Here is a 20,503-nt window from a genome sequence, read left to right as displayed (position 1 = left end):
TTTGTTTATTATGGGGACTCTGAACACAGAATTTATCCAATCGTACTGTTACAAAGAATTCAGGAAGTGAGGAAATCTCAGGGGATTCTCTGGATCACAACAGATCTTCTGGACATTGATGAGATGTTGTTTGGTGGCAAAGATTACTTCCAGCCTGCCCAAGGTTCTTTGTCCTTTGTAATGAATACAAAAAAACGGACAGAACACGGCTACTATACTCCACTTTCATTTGAAGCTAGAGCTTCAGCTGCACAGTTTTGGAAGAAAGCATTCCATTGTTCATGTTCAAACAATGTGCTGTCCATGGAGGGTTGGACAAGATGCACAGAAAAGGACCAACGGGAGACTTTGTCCCAGAAGGAGATGGAGGCAATCTGGTCTCAAGACCGCTACAGCACTTACTATGGTGTCCAACTTGTGGCTCAGGCCCTAGATGCTGCATATTCATCCAGACCCAAATGGATGTTAATGGCGGATGGAGGAGACAGATTGGAACTTCAAAGGCTGCAGCCATGGCAGGTCTGTCCTCTCCCCTTTTTTGCAAACACGTTGTCCATCTCTGGAATGCTTTTCAGATTCTATATTCTTTGAAATGTATCCAGTTGTAATTGTTAAATATGTTTCGGATTCCTAGGCACTGTCTTTACTTTAGTAGGACATATTAGGAAGTTTTTTTAATTGTTCATCTATTTTTGTGGTTCTACAATATTAATTTGAAAATCATTTGAAAATTAATTAAAATCTTTATTAAAATAGATAATTTAGAAAAAATTAGGGGGGAAATCCTTCAAAACATAAAATAAGGTATGGAAAAAATTGTTAAGGAGCATTCTCTCACATAAAGCTTAATAAATTAATTACTATATTTACTTCATAACATTTATATACTTCTTAGAATCATAGAATCATAGAATCATAGAGTTGGAAGAGACCACAAGGGCCATCGAGTCCAACCCCCTGCCAAGCAGGAAACACCATCAGAGTACTCCTGACATATGGTTGTCAAGCCTCTGCTTAAAGACCTCCAAAGAAGGAGACTCCACCACACTCCTTGGCAGCAAATTCCACTGTCGAACAGCTCTCACTGTCAGGAAGTTCCTCCTAATGTTTAGGTGGAATCTTTTTTCTTGTAGTTTGGAACCATTTCTCCATGTCCGCTTCTCTGGATCAGCAGAAAACAACCTTTCTCCCTCCTCTATGTGACATCCTTTTATATATTTGAACATGTCTATCATATCACCCCTTCACCTCCTCTTCTCCAGGCTAAACAAGCCCAGCTCCCTTAGCCGTTCCTCATAAGGCATCGTTTCCAGGCCTTTGACCATTTTGGTTGCCCTCCTCTGGACACGTTCCAGTTTGTCAGTGTCCTTCTTGAACTGTGGTGCCCAGAACTGGACACAGTACTCCAGGTGAGGTCCGACCAGAGCAGAATACAGTGGCACTATTACTTCTCTTGATCTAGATGCTATACTCCTATTGATGCAGCCCAGAATTGCATTGGCTTTTTTAGCTGCCGCGTCACACTGTTGGCTCATGTCAAGTTTGTGGTCAACCAAGACTCCTAGATCCTTTTCACATGTACTGCTCTCAAGCCAGGTGTCACCCATCTTGTATTTGTGCCTCTCATTTTTTTTGCCCAAGTGCAATACTTTACATTTCTCCCTGTTAAAATTCATCTTGTTTGTTTTGGCCAAGATCTCTAATCTGTCAAGGTCATTTTGAAGTGTGATCCTGTCCTCTGGGGTGTTAGCCACCCCTCCCAGTTTGGTGTCATCTGCAAATTTGATCAGGATGCCCTTGAGTCCATCATCCAAGTCGCTGATAAAGATGTTGAATAAGACCGGGCCCAAGACAGAACCCTGTGGCACCCCACTAGTCACTCTTCTCCAGGATGAAGAGGAACCATTGATGAGCACCCTTTGGGTTCGGTCAGTCAGCCAGTTACAAATCCACTGAGTGGTAGCATAGTCAAGACTGCATTTTACCAGCTTCTTTACAAGAATATTACGGGGCACCTTGTCAAATGCCTTGCTGAAATCAAGGTAGACTACATCCACTGCATTCCCTTCATCTAGTCATCTTCTTGACTGTTAAAAAAACCTCAAAGCACTTTACACAAAAGGTAAAGTAAAAAATTATCACTAAAGAACTTAAAACCCTTATTTGAAATATATAGAAAGTTGAAATCACAGTAGGATAGATTAAAGCCAATTAAAATGCATGCAAGCTTTCTACAGTTCTACATTTAAAGGACATGTCCTCAATATATGTTTATTTGAGTCATATCCCCCAAGGATTTATGACTGATAAAAGGACCTGTTTTAATGACCAAAAGCTCATCACCTATAACTGACACGAGGCATCTGTCTCAATGTCCTCAATTCTCTACAAATTAGTAAGCTGTCTGGAACTTTCCTCAAATATTAAAGGAAAACAATACATCCCACAAAATATCCAACTCGAAAAGCTTTGCTCAATCATATGCCCAGGAAACACCCTGCAATTATTTTGTTTAAACTTAGTTTACTCTCATCTGTTATGTAGTTTTCACACAAGCCTGCAGTTCTCACACACAACCCTGATATCATGTTTTCTAAATACTGCCGTTTTCTAAATACTGCCATTCTAGCTTCACACTTTCTTGAAAGAAATTTGGCTTTCCAATTCATCCATAGGAGGGATGTATTCTGATCAGAAAGGGGAGCTGACTGCCAGCTTTGATATTGTGAACTGGGTCGTATTTCCCAATAAATCTCACAGCAGAAGGAAAGTTGGGTGCATCGAGGGACAGACATCCTCTGACATAAAATTCTCCATTAAACCAGAAGCCATTGTGTGGCCTGGGAACTTCAGCAAGGTCATCACATTTATTCATTTATCTGCTTCTTTATTGCACTTATATCACACTTTTTCTCTATGGAGATCAAAACACTATATATGGTTTTCTGAAGTAGGATAGACTGAGAGGAAGTGATTGGCCTCGGTAACCCAGGAAGCTTCATGGCTACCTGGGAATTTGAACCTTAGTCTCCTCTGTTCTCTTACACCCCTCTAACCACTATGGCACAACTGGCTCTGGTTCCCTTGCTGTGACATCTGTTAAGTTCTGATAATTTGCTGATAGGTGCCATTTTCAATTTAACCCTAAGTGGATCCAGACTGACTGAGACCCTCTCCTGGTTGGGTACACCACTACTGTTTTCCATCTCTGTTTTGCCCTCTCTGTTTTGAATAGCAGTTCAGACGGAGAAGGGCAAAGAGAGGAGAGGTTGCTCTTACGCTTGCATTGCCATCTATCCCTCTGAGTGGATGAACAAGGACATCAATGGGCCAAATTTGGCAGTGTGGCCCTAGCTGCCATGTGGGCTTCATCAGCTACCCAATCATGCCAACTGCTTATAAAAGCTCAACAATAGACACCAGACCTCCTGCCATACCTGCATGTTATCTCAGACACATCCGGGAATATGACTGCAGAAATTCAGGCAGATTTTTGCTGTATCGTCAAAATGTCGGGGAAAACCGGAAATAGGGCATTTTTTTAAAAAAAAAGGTTAAAAATTCAAAGAAAAACCCAAAAACATTTAGGGGGGGGAAATAAAGCTCAACAACTTTGTCTGGAATACGGCAACCCTGTCATAGTAACAAAAAAGAACAATAGACCTCAGTTTAAAAGGCCAAAATTGGTTTAATATTTTGTGTTCAACAATATTTGTGTTCAACAATTAAAAATGAAACTTCATGTCAAAAAGAAGAGGAGTTCTCCACAGTTCTAACAAATCTGGAAGTGCCACAGTCCAATTTTAAAGCTTGCTAACCTGGCCTCAGTATTTTAAAAATGATTTTTATTTGAGCGTTGTTGTTTTTTTTTTTAGTCAAGGCCTTCTGATGATGTAATTCATGCCGATCTCCTTTTGTTGCTCCTTCTCCTGGTTTTTAGGTCGTACCTCGTTCAAGATGCACCGAAAGCTGTCTCCCTGGATATGCCAGAGTGGCTAAAGAAGGGGAGGCCGTTTGCTGCTATGATTGTGTTCCTTGTGCGGAAGGGACCATCTCCATTCAGGAAGGTGGGTGACTGAGTGCTCTATGGGATACAGCTGTGGGCAGCCTGAGGATGCTGCTCATAAAAGAGTAAACCTAGAGTGAAAAAACTGATTATTGCTTAAGTTGTCAGCTGTTGCTTTAGTTTTCTGTGCACCACTTTTCATGTTAAGTAGCCTAGAATTGGAAGGATAAATGAATGAATGAATGAATGAATGAATGAATGAAAATCAAAACATGTGCAAACTTTCCTTATAGAAGGAGAACACTCTGTAATCTGTTCTGTTTCTCCAACATGGAAGCAAATCTGAGGATGCCTACATCAGACTAAAATGTTCAAAAGTGGCTTAAGAATGCCATTTTAATTCTGTGCAGGATATAGTACTATTCAAGCAAATCCTGACATAAGACAGGGAAATGTTGTCCCTCTCTGATTTCCTGACCTCTCCCACTTTGTGGTATTATCCCATTGTATTGGAACACAGACACTTAAGGATGTGTGAGATTTCTTAGTGATACTGAAGTCCTTCTTCTTCTCTTCAGATGCAAAGCATTGCACCAAATGCCCAGAAGAACAGCATGCAAATCAAGCAAGAGACAAATGTGTCCCCAAGATTATAACATTCCTCACTTATGAAGAACCCTTGGGGATCCTCCTGGAGTCCTTTGCTCTCTTCTTGTGCTTAACCGCTTGTGTTGTGCTAGGAATCTTCATTAAATACATGGAAACTCCCATAGTCAAAGCTAACAATCGAGACTTATCCTATATCCTCCTTATCTCCCTCCTGCTTTCCTTTTTGTCCTCCTTCCTCTTCATCGGCCGGCCAAGCAAAGTGACCTGCCTTCTCCGACAAACAGCCTTTAGCATCATCTTCTCAGTTGCCGTCTCTTCTGTTTTGGCAAAAACCATCACTGTGGTGCTGGCCTTCATGGCCACAAAGCCAGGGAAGAGGGCGAGGAGATGGCTGGGGAAGAGTCTGGCCAACTCCATTGTCCTTTCCTGTTCCAGTATGCAGGTTGTCATCTGCACCATCTGGCTAGGAATCTTTCCACCCTTCCCAGACTCCGACATGCAGTCCCAAGCTAGAAAGATCATCCTTCTATGCAATGAGGGATCTGTTGCCATGTTTTACACTGTCCTTGGCTACATGGGCTTCCTGGCTGCCATCTGCTTCACGGTGGCTTTCCTAGCCAGAAAGCTTCCCGGGTCCTTCAATGAAGCCAAGTTGATCAGCTTCAGCATGCTGGCCTTCTGCAGTGTTTGGGTGTCCTTTGTGCCCACCTACCTCAGCACAAAAGGGAAGTTCATGGTAGCTGTGCAGGTCTTCTCTATATTGGCCTCCAGTGCTGGGCTTCTGGGCTGCATCTTCCTCCCGAAGTGCTACATTATCATACTCAGGCCTGATCTGAACACAAAGGCACATCTAACTACAAAAAGTGGAGGCGGTAGTGTCTGATTCTTAGCTTCTTTGATGATTCTTAGCTTCACACCATATACCACGTTGTTCAAGTGGAAGCGAGTCTGGTGTCAGAATGCTGTTAGCGGTTTGGGGCTGGTTGCCTAGGAAAGTATAAAGTCAATTAAAGGTTTCTTGCAGTCTTGCTCCTGCCCCAAAGATTTCAGGATGATTTGCAGATGTCAGGAATTGAACCCAGGACCTTCAGCATGTATCTAGTCCATGTTCTGCTGTGCCCCTATATTATTGTTTCATCCATCTAATTCATTTTTGCTCTCTAGACAACTGTAATCTTTGGTAAAGCCCCCATGTTTCACCTTTTCATCATCTGCCACGAATACCCAAAGCATTAAGCCTGGGTCTGACTGTTAACTGTCTCTCACTTTACTGGTGTTTGAAGCTCATTCTGTCTATGACATCATACACTGATGTCACAATGATACATCTGCATTCATCCATGGTAACGTCACTGGCCAACGTCACTCCTGCAACTAGGTCACAAGCAGCCTGGCACTCCAGCAAGCTTAATATATAGCCTGAGCATGAAGAAGAATATGGAGATCATCAGGAGGGTTGGGCTGGGTGTTCATCAGTTTGAGGAACCAGTTAAGGTTAATGTGTGAGTATCTGGAGGTGGCTGGAGGGAGGATGGTGGCTAACGGACCAAAGTTGAATCCTGATAAGACAGAGGTACTGTTTTTGGGAGATGGGGGCGGACATGGGGGACCCCCTGGTCTTGAATGGGGCAACTGTGCCCCTGAAAGACCTGGTGTGCAGGTGAGTCATTTTGGACTCACAGGTGTCCATGGAGGCACAGGTTAACTCTGTCTACCAGCTCCATATGGTATGCCAGCTGCGACCCTACCTGCCCACAAACTGTCTCACCAGAGTGGTGCATGCTCTGATTATCTCTGCCCGGTCCATAGAACAGTGATTCTAAAGGAACTTCACTGGCTCCCAGTACGTTTCCAAGCACAATTCAAAGTGTTGGTGCTGACCTTTAAAGCCCTAATTAAGATCATCGCACCCAGAAGTCCAGACACGGGAAGTCACCTAAATATGTTTCATTTGGCATTTGAATAATTGGCTCCTTTTTATTAGTATAATTTGGTTTGTGATAATGTGATTGTCATTGGATTATAGTGGTACCTCGGGTTAAGTACTTAATTCATTCTGGAGGTCTGTTCTTAACCTGAAACTGTTCTTAACCTGAAGCATCACTTTAGCTAATGGGGCCTCCTGCTGCCGCCGCGCCGCCAGAGCATGATTTTTGTTCTCATCCTGAAGCCAACTTCTTAACCTGAGGTACTATTTCTGGGTTAACGGACTCTGTAACCTGAAGCGTATGTAATCTGAGGTGCCACTGTATTGTAATTGAAAATTAATAAAAAACATTATATACCATTAGTTACGCCTCCCAGAATATACACTTATCTCTCTCTCTCTCACACACACACACACACAGCTATTTATGCTCCTGCATGTATGGAAAAGGACCACTGTCTCCTGTCTGCACTTAGGGAGTGAGAGAATTTATCTCAAGAAAGTCTTTCCCCAGGAGAAATGGGCAATGCAACCTAAAAACACTTAACATGTTAGATACAGTAAGGCAACAGAAAGGTTTTCACAACATTTAAAAAAAAAAGTTTAAAAGAGAGGTTGAGATATATATATATGCATGCTTAATCGTTATTGGCATTTTAATCCTGCTACACAAGTAAGCTCCCAAGATTGACTCACAAATATCAAGAAGACAGATCCTGCCCTCATGTCACAATTTAGAGACACAACAGAAAAGTGGTCTGGGAGGGAAAAAGGGAACAGCAAGTTCCATTCCATTCCAAGTCTCTCAGGAGAGCCATGTAGTCTCATCTCTCCTTTACCCTGATGAAACAGCTGCTGAATAAGTCCACTTATTAGGAATAACAAGTGCTCATAAACGTAGGTTATTTATGTTTCGAAGACCTGCTGGACTTCGGCGCCTAACAAGTTCATCAGCTGCATATTCCTGCGTTGCAGAAGTTTATACTACATCATCCATAGGTACCCTTCCTACTCTATGATTCATCAGTTCTGTTGCAAGCAGTGACATTCCCATCAAAAGATCCTTCAGAAATAGAACACCAGGTTCATCCAGCAGGATCATCCGGAACATCTGATGAGCCTTCAGTCTTTTTCAATTTCACATGAGTTGTTTTGTAAGCAGCAAGGACACCTGACGGAATGTCCTCCCAACCCTTTTTGGCTGCAATCAAATAGCTGCTTACTTGGGAGGAGGCCCCACTAAACTGAATGGGAACACTGAGTAGAGATGCTAGGATTGCACTGTTGACTTCACAGGAAACTTTTACCCATACACAGATTGACAGGCCCATCAGTGAGTTCTTACAAAAAACAATTTCCCCAGTGGTTCAAAGAGCAATAGAACCTCAACAGCTGAAGGCCTGCGGAGGGAATCGGCTCAGTAGGGATCGGGTTCTGCCGCGCCGGCGACGCGGGGACCCTTAAAAACCACAGGCGCGGATGCCTGTGGACTTGGTAACTCGGTGGGCACCATTAGCGCCCCCCGACCCGCAAAGGAGCCTTTTTAAAGGCTACGGAACGGGGGCGGGGAGTGGCGCGGCGCTGAGAGTCTTCTGCTTTCCCTGCTGAGCGAAGCCACATGCCATGGACGGAGAGCGCTGACTTTTTCCTTTGAACATTCGAACTGAAAGCAACAACCCGTGAGTAATACGGAAATTGGACTTAAAAGGGAAATTTCTTCTTTTAAATTCGGCACGATCGGGGGAGGTGTAAAAAGGAAGTCCGCCCCCCCTGCCTTGTAGATAATCTAAAGCAAGGACTAGACAACTAAAGTTGAGAGAAACATCTTCGTCTTTTTTGAAGAAAAATTATTAATTTCGTGATTGGACAGTACAACTAATTTTGCTGGAGGATAAGAGTCGGTTTGGAAAGTTAAAGTGTAACCCCCCGAGACCCGGGAGTGATCCGTGAGAGAGCCTGTCAAAAAGATACAGAAGACTTTGACAGCTGTCAAATTAGCTGTCAAAGTTGGGGAATAAAAGGAAACTTTGTTTCTGGTGACTCTGCTGGTTAGATTTTCTTTAATTTGGATACAAATTGTTGGGAACAAAGGAAAATAAGTTACACTGGACTTTTGGATTGAAACTGGAAAGATTCTAAGTAAACATAATCCCCCTAGAGGGGATTTTTGAGACATTGCAAGAAATGGCTGCAAGTGGAAAATTACTCACTGAGCTGAATAGGACCTTCTATCTCCTGGGAAAGCTCCAGGAACTCCAGGGAGAGCTCCAGGACCAGAGTGATATTTTGACTACAAGGGTAATAACATTGAATGAAACAGTAAATAATCTTACTGGAACAGGAAGAGACTTGACACAAGTCTTTGTTGTTGAACCAAAAGCCCTTGAAGTTGGAACAGAAGCTGTTGCAGCTGGGAAGAAGAAATCTGATAAATCTGAGAAAGTGGTACAAGAGATATATGAGGATTTGGTGGAAAATGAAGGTGAAGCTACAATGTTGTGGAAGATCAAGCTAGACCAGAGGCCTGGTAGCACAAATTTGATTAAGATGGAAGTTGGAGCTTTTGGGACATATAGATTTAAAAGATTTAAGAAACAAAATTTGAGCTCCACTTTTAAATACAGAGGCCTGCTTGGAAGAAAAATGGACATTATTGGGACAGAGCTTCTTCGAGAGTTGGTGTTGAATATAAAGGACTGTCAAAAAAACCGGCAGAGAGAAATTGAGAGAGGTCCAAGAGCCTCGGAAGTTTGGGATCCAGGTTGAGAATAGATGGACTGATGGACATTGGTTTGGGGATCAAAACCGGGAAAGGGAGGGTGGGATTTGGGAATCCAAAGGGTGTTAAAACATAATTTGTTAAGTTCTTTTTTATATTTTTTGCAACTTTATGGAATGTGGGAAAATCGTGGAAGGGAAATTTGGGTCGACTTTAGGAAAAAGGTTTAAGATTAAGTTAAAATTGGGTTTTTTAAATTAAATAGATATAAGGTTTTTAAAAATAAATTGAGGAACGGAAGAAAGAAGAAAAGGAAAATAACAGCATGATTTAAACAAATTATTAAGTTAAGGTTCAGAAATAAGATAAGAACTTGTTGAGCGGATAATATAAATTGGAATACAAGAAGGGGAGGGGGGAGGAGGTCTGAGAAATAAGGTGAAGGAAAATAAGGTTTTTTAAATATTATGTGTTTTTTAATTGTTTTCTTTTTTGATATTTTTTTTGTTCTTTTAATTTTTGTTTTTTGTCTTTGTACTATTTGGAAAATTTCAATAAATATTAATTAAAAAACAAACAAAGAGCAATACAACCTCAACAGCTGAAGGCCTCATTCGCAAGCAGTGAGAGTCACTTCAGAAGGTTCCACATCTTCAAGAATCTGCCCCAAACTCCATTAACACCTGCAGTAAAACACACTGTTCTTGGATCATTACATACTGGACTCTATAGATAACATTTATGTTAATAGCCTTCCTCAGCCCATCTATGTATGATTGAAATTCTTCCAGGGAAAGGGCAGTCTTCAAGGTCTCTAACAGATTTCTCTGTCCTGACTCTTCCAACACTCAGCGTCATTGGAAGCTGAATTGAATTAGAATTGAATCTCTAGTTGGCTGTTACTACATACCTGTATATTACTAAGCTAAGGCCATATATTATTGCTACTGTATATAGCCAATGGACCAGTCAGCTGGTTGGGTTGTCTCATGAACCTGAACTTCTATTAGCTCGTGTGAGTATCTCATGGCTTAACTCGGTGTTAGAGACCTCCACTGGATGCCAATGAATCTATAGTTCTGAGGCAGTGTGGTGTAGTGATCAGAGAGTTGGACAGGGGCCTAGGACACAAGGGTTTAAATTCCCGTCTAAATTTACTTACTCCAGGGATTTCCCCAATGGTGGCCTTGGAGTCCACAAATAACATAAACATCAGAATCACAAGCAGAATGATATGCCTTTTTGTCACAAGTCTGAAAGAAGAACTGGGTCATAAATATCAGAAGCCTGGCCTGAGAGATTTGGGGCTGGCAGGGCGATCTTTTCTGTGGGATGTTTCCTTTTTCTACCTTTGCTTCTGAAGCTACTGTAGGAGTCCAGCTGTGCTTCTAATGTGACTGCTGTCACAAGAGTGTATGACTCTTGCAGGCATAGCCAGGATGATATTAGTGCTGCTGTTATTTGTGCTGCTTATGCCCCATGGAGCCTGTGGGATGCTGAAAGCAAAATGCCCATTGAACCTAAATGAGGAAAGTGATCCGCTGAATTATTTCAGGCCAGGAGACCACCTCATTAGTGGAGTCATATTTCCAATAGCTTATAGAACTTACCCATTCAAAACAAAATAAAAAAATTCCTTCCAGTAGCACCTTAAAGACCAACTGAGTTAGTTCTAGGTATGAGCTTTCGTGTGCATGCACACTTCTTCAGATACACTGAAACAGAAGTCACCAGACCTTTCTATATAGTGAGAAGGTGGGGAGGGGTATTACTCAGAAGGGTGGTGGGAATGGGTGATTGGCAGATAGCTGCGATGAGCCTGTTGACGACTCTTAACGACTGCAATAGGTCTAACAGGAAAAAGCAAGGGGTGAGAAGGTGAAAAATGGCTTTGTCATGTATAATGAGATAAGAATCCAATGTCTTTGTTCAGACCAGGTCTCTCCATAGTTTTAAGTTTGGTGATAAGTTTGGTGATAAGTTGCAATTTAAGTTTGGTGATAAGTTTGGTGATAAGTTGCAATTCAGCAGCTTCTCTTCACCCCTTGCTTTTTCCTGTTAGACCTATTGCAGTCGTTAAGAGTCGTCAACAGGCTCATCGCAGCTATCTGCCAATCACCCATTCCCACCACCCTTCTGAGTAATACCCCTCCCCACCTTCTCACTATATAGAAAGGTCCGGTGACTTCTGTTTCAGTGTATCTGAAGAAGTGTGCATGCACACGAAAGCTCATACCTAGAACTAACTCAGTTGGTCTTTAAGGTGCTACTGGAAGGAATTTTTTTATTTTGTTTTGACCATGGCAGACCAACACGGCTACCTATCTGTAACTTACCCATTCAAGTTCTCCACCCCTCCCAAAAACACTGTTATGATGTAAGTGACTCATTTTGTATTTTTATGGGGAAAGGGTGTTTCTTCCTAGTCAAGTATAAAATGCCTTTAACAGCTTCCCCTATTCCTGTATTCCAAACAGAACCATCTAAATTAAAAGTCCCAGGTGGTCTTGGGTGTGTTTGGATTACATCGTATCTTAAGTAACTATTAAATCCACTGTGCAATCTTGCATTTGCGGATCAAAGAATGTAAAAATCGGAATGTAAGGTGACCACCCCCTTCCCTTCAAACTCTCTGGAACATTCAAATCAGTATAGGAATCTTACTAGGTAGTTCCACCAGACTCAGAAGTTAAGGTAGGTAGCCCAGAAGAGGGCACTTCTCACTTTCATATCTTCTCATCCTGTAAATAGTTCCTGCCAAGTTTCTAAACTTAAGAGACTTTGAGTGATCATTTCAATCTAATTCACCCCAGTTCAAGCTCTCCTAAATGCTACTCCTTTCTTTGTTGGTGGGTCTGGGCAAGATTCTGCTCCTTCCTACCTGCAGAGTTTGGGCTGTTAGATATAAAACCAGCAGGCACTTCTTATGTTTTTGTAGAGCAGGGAGTGTTGCAAGTTGCTTTCATTTAATGGAGAATGGAAGGCTAAAATGATTCTTCGTTTATTCATTTATTTGCTTTTTTATTTTTATTTTTTAAATAATTTTTATTAACAGGTCTATCACATCACATTATTCAAATCACATTAGTTCCAGATTATACAGCCAAATTTTAAATTTTGTTAAGGGTATCCATACATCAAGCTCGGCACGAGTCCAAAATTCCGGATAGCTCCAGGCATCACATATTTTACTGCTTTAAATTAGACAGTTCTATCCAGTTCAATCCGGATAGTACTTTATTACTTTCTTTCTCATCTTGTTGTTATCATATATTCCTTTCTTTGCGATCTCGGATGGTTCTCACAAGCAGACTGGAAACTGGCGTCTCTGTGTGGGTTTTGTACTCTTCAAAAACTATCTCTCTCAGGGACAGCCTCTGTTCGTCTCTTCCATAAACAAAGTTAACCTTTGGTCTGTCCTTTATTTTTCCTCAGGCTAGCCAGATATATCAAACAAATCAGGGGGCTCTGTCAGGTCAAACTTGCATTCCAACACTCCTTCTCTTGCGAACGATCCTGACTCTCCTCCCCCCTGTCCTTCTTTCTCCGGCAAGCCTGTCTTGGCGAGACGGCATTTTTTAACTGCGTCATAAAAATTTTCCTCTTCCTCACCGTTCACCAGTCTTCTCTTCTATTGTAATCCATCCCCACACGGTTCTTAAAATCCTGCTTATGATTGATAAAAACGCGACGATCTTATTTCTTTCTGGGGTGAAGGGTTATTAATATCACATCGTGTAAAGAAAAAAAGGTTTTTTCCTCCACCCACCCTTCGTTCCAAACATACAGTCTCCTAGTGGTGATTCATCAGAAGATTTCCTTATCCGTCCGTCACTCCCGGTCACAGAGATCCATTAATCAGCAGCCTTATCTCGAGCTTTACTTGATGTATGTGCTTCAGCTTCCTTTCCAATCATATATTTCCAATTATAATTCCTTTATTCATTTATTTGCAGTTTTTCAGCAAAGGACACCTCAGCAGTCCTCTCCATCTTGTTTGCAATCCAGGAGATCACCCGACATTTTAAGCATTTAGCCAATGTCACCCTGGGCTATAGCATCTATGAAGCCGCTTTTGATGTCAGGACAACTGCCGATGCCATGCTAGACAGTATTCCAAACTACAGCTGTGGAAGACAGAATAACGTGTTGGCTGTTTTTGAAGCAACTTCTTCTGAAATCCCCAGCCAGATTTCAAGCATGTTGGGCATCTACAAAATGCCCCAGGTAGGAATTGGAAGGGAAGAGATCAATTGTGTTTAATTCCCCTCTGCTGTCTCTCCAGCAGTGGTGAGGAACCCCTTCATGCACCCAGAAGTTTCTAAACTACAAAGACAACCATTCTTTGTCGCCATGTTTGTGCAGACTGATGGGAGATGTACTTCAGCAATATCTTAAGGGCCAAATTTTCCAGGGAACACAAAAGAAAAGCGCCCAAAAAGAGAGACCAAAGGGGGTGGGAATCACATTTTAAGCATGTGGAAAGCGATTTAGAAAACCCTCAGCTTCTTCCTGTCTCCCTCCCCAGTTTGTCAATTGGAAGATGTAGTTGACAGTAGCCCCTGGCTCCTAAAGGGTTATTGTTTCTCAGGCAGACCAGTGGCTATTTGGCAGCTAAATGAACACAGAGGTTTAGGTGCTTGCACTCCTTCAGACTGTGCAGCTGCTTACCTTCTGCCTCTTATTCTGTGTGGCGGCACATTGTGGCTCTAGAAAGAGGTTGATGTGCCATGACCCCTGAGGGCCCCAGATGCCCTGCTCTGCCCCAGTGTCCATTGGAGCCACTTCCTTCTCTGTAACCTCCAGGTACTCTTCTGAACTGGATTACTCCATCAAAGGCATGGCATCTGGTTAGCATCTGGTTAGATGAGCCTTTGGCCTGATCATGTGATGGGACCCTTCGTGTGTATTTCTGAAACCCTGGCACCAATCTTTTTCTTACTAGATCAGTTTTGGCTCTGCTGCTCAGGATCTGAATGACAAAACCCAGTTCCCTTTTATCTACCGGATGATCCCCAAAGAAGAAACCCAGCACATGGGGATTGTCAAGTTGTTGTTGCATTTCGGGTGGACGTGGATCGGTCTCTTTGTTCCAGACAATGACAATGGAGAAAGGTTCCTGAGTGCCTTCCCCCTTCTGCTGATCCGCAGGGGGATTTGTGTTGCTTTCTTGGAAAAAATTCAGGTGTTGACCCTGTCCTCCTCACATTTTAAACTATCCGTTTTGAGACAAGTCAAGGTGTTTGTTTATTATGGGGACTCTGAACACAGAATTTATCCAATCGTACTGTTACAAAGAATTCAGGAAGTGAGGAAATCTCAGGGGATTCTCTGGATCACAACAGATCTTCTGGACATTGATGAGATGTTGTTTGGTGGCAAAGATTACTTCCAGCCTGCCCAAGGTTCTTTGTCCTTTGTAATGAATACAAAAAAACGGACAGAACATGGCTACTATACTCCACTTTCATTTGAAGCTAGAGCTTCAGCTGCACAATTTTGGAAGAAAGCATTCCATTGTTCATGTTCAAACAATGTGCTTTCCATGGAGGGTTGGACAAGATGCACAGAAAAGGACCAATGGGAGACTTTGTCCCAGAAGGAGATGGAGGCAATCTGGTCTCAAGACCGCTACAGCACTTACTATGGTGTCCAACTTGTGGCTCAGGCCCTAAATGCTGCATATTCATCCAGACCCAAATGGATGTTAATGGCGGATGGAGGAGAACGATTTGAACTTCAAAGGCTGCAGCCGTGGCAGGTCTGTCCTCTCCCCTTTTTTGCAAACACGTTGTCCATCTCTGGAATGCTTTTCAGATTCTATATTCTTTGAAATGTATCCAATTGTAATTGTTAAATATGTTTAGGTTTCCTAGGCACTGTCTTTACTTTAGTAGGACATATTAAGAAGTTTTTTTAATTGTTCATCTATTCTTGTGGTTCTACAATATTAATTTGAAAATCATTTGAAAATTAATTAAAATCTTTATTAAAATAGATAATTTAGAAAAATTAGGGGGGAAAGCCTTCAAAACATAAAATAAGGTATGGAAAAAATTGTTAAGGAGCATTCTCTCACATAAAGCTTAATAAATTAATTACTATATTTACTTCATAACATTTATATACTGCTTGACTGCTAAAAAAAACCTCAAAGCACTTTACACAAAAAGTTAAAATAAAAAATTATCACTAAAGAACTTAAAACCCTTATTTGAAACATATAGAAAGTTGAAATCACAGTAGGATAGATTAAAGCCAATTAAAATGCATGCAAGCTTTCTACAGTTCTACATATAAAGGACATGTCCTCAATATATGTTTATTTGAGTCATATCCCCCAAGGATTTATGACTGATAAAGGACCTGTTGCAATGACCAAAAGCTCATCACCTGTAACTGACACGAGGCATCTGTCTCAATGTCCTCAATTCTCTACAAATTAGTAAGCTGTCTGGAACTTTCCTCAAATATTAAAGGAAAACAATACATCCCACAAAATATCCAACTTGAAAAGCTTTGCTCAATCATATGCCCAGGAAACACCCTGCAATTATTTTGTTATTTTGTAAACTTAGTTTACTCTCATCTGTTATGTAGTTTTCACACAAGCCTGCAGTTCTCACACACAACCCTGATATCATGTTTTCTAAATACTGCCGTTTTCTAAATACTGCCATTCTAGCTTCACACTTTCTTGAAAGAAATTTGGCTTTCCAATTCATCCATAGGAGGGATGTATTCTGATCAGAATGGGGAGCTGACTGCCAGCTTTGATATCGTGAACTGGGTCGTATTTCCCAATAAATCTCACAGCAGAAGGAAAGTTGGGAGCATCGAGGGACAGACATCCTCTGACATAAAATTCTCCATTAAACCAGAAGCCATTGTGTGGCCTGGGAACTTCAGCAAGGTCATCACATTTATTCATTTATCTGTTTCTTTATTGCACTTATATCACACTTTTTCTCTGTGGAGATCAAAATGCTATATATGGTTTTCTGAAGTAGGATAGACTGAGAGGAAGTGATTAGCCCACGGTCACCCAGGAAGCTTCATGGCTACCTGGGAATTTGAATCTTAATCTCCCAGGTTCTCATCCAACCCTCTAACCACTATGGCACAACTGGCTCTGGTTCCCTTGCTGTGACATCTGTTAAGTTCTGATAATTTGCTGATAGGTGCCATTTTCAATTTAACCCTAAGTGGATCCAGCCTGAGTGAGACCTGCTCCTGGTTGTGTTCACCACTACTGTTTTCCTTCTCTGTTTTGCCCTCTCTGTTTTGAATAGCAGTTCAGACGGAGAAGGGCAAAGAGAGGAGAGGTTGCTCTTACGCTTGCATTTCCATCTATCCCTCTGAGTGGATGAACAAGGACATCAATGGGCCAAATTTGGCAGTGTGGCCCTAGCTGCCATGTGGGCTTCATCAGCTACCCAGTCATGCCAGCTGCTTATAAAAGCTCAACAATAGACACCATACCTCCTGCCATACCTGCATGTTATCTCAGACACATCCGGGAATATGACTGCAGAAATTCAGGCAGATTTTTGCTGTATCGTCAAAATGTCGGGGAAAACCCGAAAGTAGGGCATTTTTTTTTTTAAAAAAGGTTAAAAATTCAAAGAAAAACCCAAAAACTTTTAGAGGGGGGGAAATAAAGCTCAACAGCTTTGCCTGGAATATGGCAACCCTGTCATAATAACAAAAAAGAACAATGGACCTCAGTTTAAAAGGCCAAAATTGGTTTAATAGTTTGTGTTCAACAATATTTGTGTTCAACAATTAAAAATGAAACTTCATGTCAAAAAGAAGAGGAGTTCTCCACAGTTCTAACAAATCTGGAAGTGCCACAGTCCAATTTTAAAGCTTGCTAACCTGGCCTCAGTATTTTAAAAATGATTTTTATTTGAGCGTTTTTTTTTCAGTCAAGGCCTTCTGATGATGTAATTCATGCCGATCTCCTTTTGTTGCTCCTTCTCCTTTTTTTTTAGGTCGTACCTCGTTCAAGATGCACCGAAAGCTGTCTCCCTGGGTATGCCAGAGTGGCTAAAGAAGGGGAGGCCTTTTGCTGCTATGACTGTGCTCCTTGTGCGGAAGGGACCATCTCCATTCAGGAAGGTGGGTGACTGAGTGCTCTATGGGATACAGCTGTGGGCAGCCTGAGGATGCTGCTCATAAAAGAGTAAACCTAGAGTGAAAAAACTGATTATTGCTTAAGTTGTCAGCTGTGGCTTTAGTTTTCTGTGCACCACTTTTCATGTTAGGTAGCCTAGAATTGGAAGGATAAATGAATGAATGAAATAAAATCAAAACATATGCAAACTTTCCCTATAGAAGGAGAACACTCTGTAATCTGTTCTGTTTCTCCAACATGGAAGCAAATCTGAGGATGCCTACATCAGACTAAAATGTTCAAAAGTGGCTTAAGAATGCCATTTTAATTCTGTGCAGGATATAGTACTATTCAAGCAAATCCTGACATAAGACAGGGAAATGTTGTCCCTCTCTGATTTCCTGACCTCTCCCACTTTGTGGTATTATCCCATTGTATTGGAACACAGACACTTAAGGATGTGTGAGATTTCTTAGTGATACTGAAGTCCTTCTTCTTCTCTTCAGATGCAAAGCATTGCACCAAATCCCCAGAAGAACAGCATGCAAATCAAGCAAGAGACAAATGTGTCCCCAAGATTATAACATTTCTCACTTATGAAGAACCCTTGGGGATCCTCCTGGAGTCCTTTGCTCTCTTCTTGTGCTTAACCGCTTGTGTTCTCCTAGGAATCTTCATTAAATACATGGAAACTCCCATAGTCAAAGCTAACAATCGAGACTTATCCTATATCCTCCTTATCTCCCTCCTGCTTTCCTTTTTGTCCTCCTTCCTGTTCATTGGCCGGCCAAGCAAAGTGACCTGCCTTCTCCGACAAACAGCCTTTAGCATCATCTTCTCAGTTGCTGTCTCCTCTGTGTTGGCAAAAACCATCACTGTGGTGCTGGCCTTCATGGCCACAAAGCCAGGGAACAGGGTGAGGAGATGGCTGGGGAAGAGTCTGGCCAACTCCATTGTCCTTTCCTGTTCCAGTATGCAGGTTGCCATCTGCACCATCTGGCTAGGAATCTTTCCACCCTTCCCAGACTCCGACATGCAGTCCCAAGCTAGAAAGATCATCCTTCTATGCAATGAGGGATCTGTTGCCATGTTCTACACTGTCCTTGGCTACATGGGCTTCCTGGCTGCCATCTGCTTCACAGTGGCTTTCCTAGCCAGAAAGCTTCCCGGGTCCTTCAATGAAGCCAAGCTGATCGCCTTCAGCATGCTGGTCTTCTGCAGTGTTTGGGTGTCCTTTGTGCCCACCTACCTGAGCACAAAAGGGAAGTTCATGGTAGCTGTGCAGGTCTTCTCTATATTGGCCTCCAGTGCTGGGCTTCTGGGCTGCATCTTCCTACCAAAGTGCTACATTATCATACTCAGGCCTGATCTGAACACAAAGGCACATCTAACTACAAAAAGTGGAGGCGGTAGTGTCTGATTCTTAGCTTCTTTGATGATTCTTAGCTTCACACCATATACCACGTTGTTCAAGTGGAACCGAGTCTGGTGTCAAAATGCTGTTAGCGGCTTTCGGCTGGTTGCCTAGGAAAGTATAAAGGCAATTAAAGGTTTCTTGCAGTCTTGCTCCTGCCCCAAAGATTTCAGGATGATTTGCAGATGTCAGGAATTGAACCCAGGACCTTCAGCATGTATCTAGTCCATGTTCTGCTGTGCCCCTATATTATTGTTTCATCCATCTAATTCATTTTTGCTCTCTAGACAACTGTAATCTTTGGTAAAGCCCCCATGTTTCACCTTTTCATCATCTGCCACGAATACCCAAAGCATTAAGCCTGGGTCTGACTGTTAACTGTCTCTCACTTTACTGGTGTTTGAAGCTCATTCTGTCTATGACATCATACACTGATGTCACAATGATACATCTGCATTCATCCATGGTAACGTCACTGGCCAACGTCACTCCTGCAACTAGGTCACAAGCAGCCTGGCACTCCAGCAAGCTTAATATATAGCCTGAGCATGAAGAAGAATATGGAGATCATCAGGAGGGTTGGGCTGGGTGTTCATCAGTTTGAGGAACCAGTTAAGGTTAATGTGTGAGTATCTGGAGGTGGCTGGAGGGAGGATGGTGGCTAACGGACCAAAGTTGAATCCTGACAAGACAGAGGTACTGTTTTTGGGAGATGGGGGCGGACATGGGGGACCCCCTGGTCTTGAATGGTCTTGAATGGGGCAACTGTGCCCCTGAAAGACCTGGTGCGCAGGTGAGTCATTTTGGACTCACAGGTGTCCATGGAGGCACAGGTTAACTCTGTCTACCAGCTCCATATGGTATGCCAGCTGCGACCCTACCTGCCCACAAACTGTCTCACCAGAGTGGTGCATGCTCTGGTTATCTCTGCCCGGTCCATAGAACAGTGATTCTAAAGGAACTTCACTGGCTCCCAGTACATTTCCAAGCACAATTCAAAGTGTTGGTGCTGACCTTTAAAGCCCTAATTAAGATCATCGCACCCAGAAGTCCAGACACGGGAAGTCACCTAAATATGTTTCATTTGGCATTTGAATAATTGGCTCCTTTTTATTAGTATAATTTGGTTTGTGATAATGTGATTGTCATTGGATTACAGTGGTACCTCGGGTTAAGTACTTAATTCATTCTGGAGGTCTGTTCTTAACCTGAAACTGTTCTTAACCTGAAGCATCACTTTAGCTAATGGGGCCTCCTGCTGCTGCCGTGCCGCCGGAGCATGATTTCTGTTCTCACCCTGAAGCAAAGTTCTTGACCTGAGGTACTATTTCTGGGTTAGCGGAGTCTGTAACCTGAAGCATGTGTAACCTGAAGCGTATGTAATCTGAGGTACCACTGTATTGTAATTGAAAATTAATAAAAAATATTATATGCCATTAGCTATGCCTCCCAGAATATACACTTATCTCTCTCTCTCACACACACACACACAGCTATTTATGCTCCTGCATGTATGGAAAAGGACCACTGTCTCCTGTCTGCACTTAGGGGGTGAGAGAATTTATCTCAAGAAGGTCTTTCCCCAGGAGAAATGGGCAATGCAACCTAAAAACACTTAACATGTTAGATACAGTAAGGCAACAGAAAGGTTTTCACAACATTTAAAAAAAAGTTTAAAAGAGAGGTTGATATATATATATATATATATGCAT

At 42.2% G+C, this 20,503-nt stretch overlaps 1 protein-coding gene across 4 annotated transcripts in view; it reads left to right on the top strand.

Annotated features, from left to right (window-relative positions):
- Window positions 1-2,732: 2,732 nt before the first annotated feature.
- The window catches only part of LOC309336841 (vomeronasal type-2 receptor 26-like), a 54,852-nt gene continuing 37,081 nt past the window's right edge, over window positions 2,733-20,503 (top strand). For 2 of the 4 annotated variants that reach the window (XM_081853246.1, XM_081853241.1), the window contains exons 1-2: window positions 5,841-6,117; window positions 13,218-13,488. In XM_081853246.1, coding sequence (XP_081709372.1) covers window positions 6,041-6,117; window positions 13,218-13,488 — 348 coding nt within the window. In that variant the 5' untranslated portion in view covers window positions 5,841-6,040. Of the gene's footprint in view, window positions 2,858-3,940; window positions 4,068-5,840; window positions 6,118-13,217; window positions 13,489-15,946; window positions 16,175-17,255; window positions 17,383-20,503 lie in introns of those variants that run through there. The other 2 variants (XM_081853247.1, XM_081853244.1) reach the window with 2 other exon arrangements.

This window comes from Podarcis erhardii (genome assembly GCF_964252035.2).
Source record: "Podarcis erhardii genome assembly, chromosome: 2".
Taxonomy (NCBI): Eukaryota; Metazoa; Chordata; class Lepidosauria; order Squamata; family Lacertidae; genus Podarcis; species Podarcis erhardii.
This window is presented reverse-complemented; position numbering and strand designations above follow the sequence as displayed.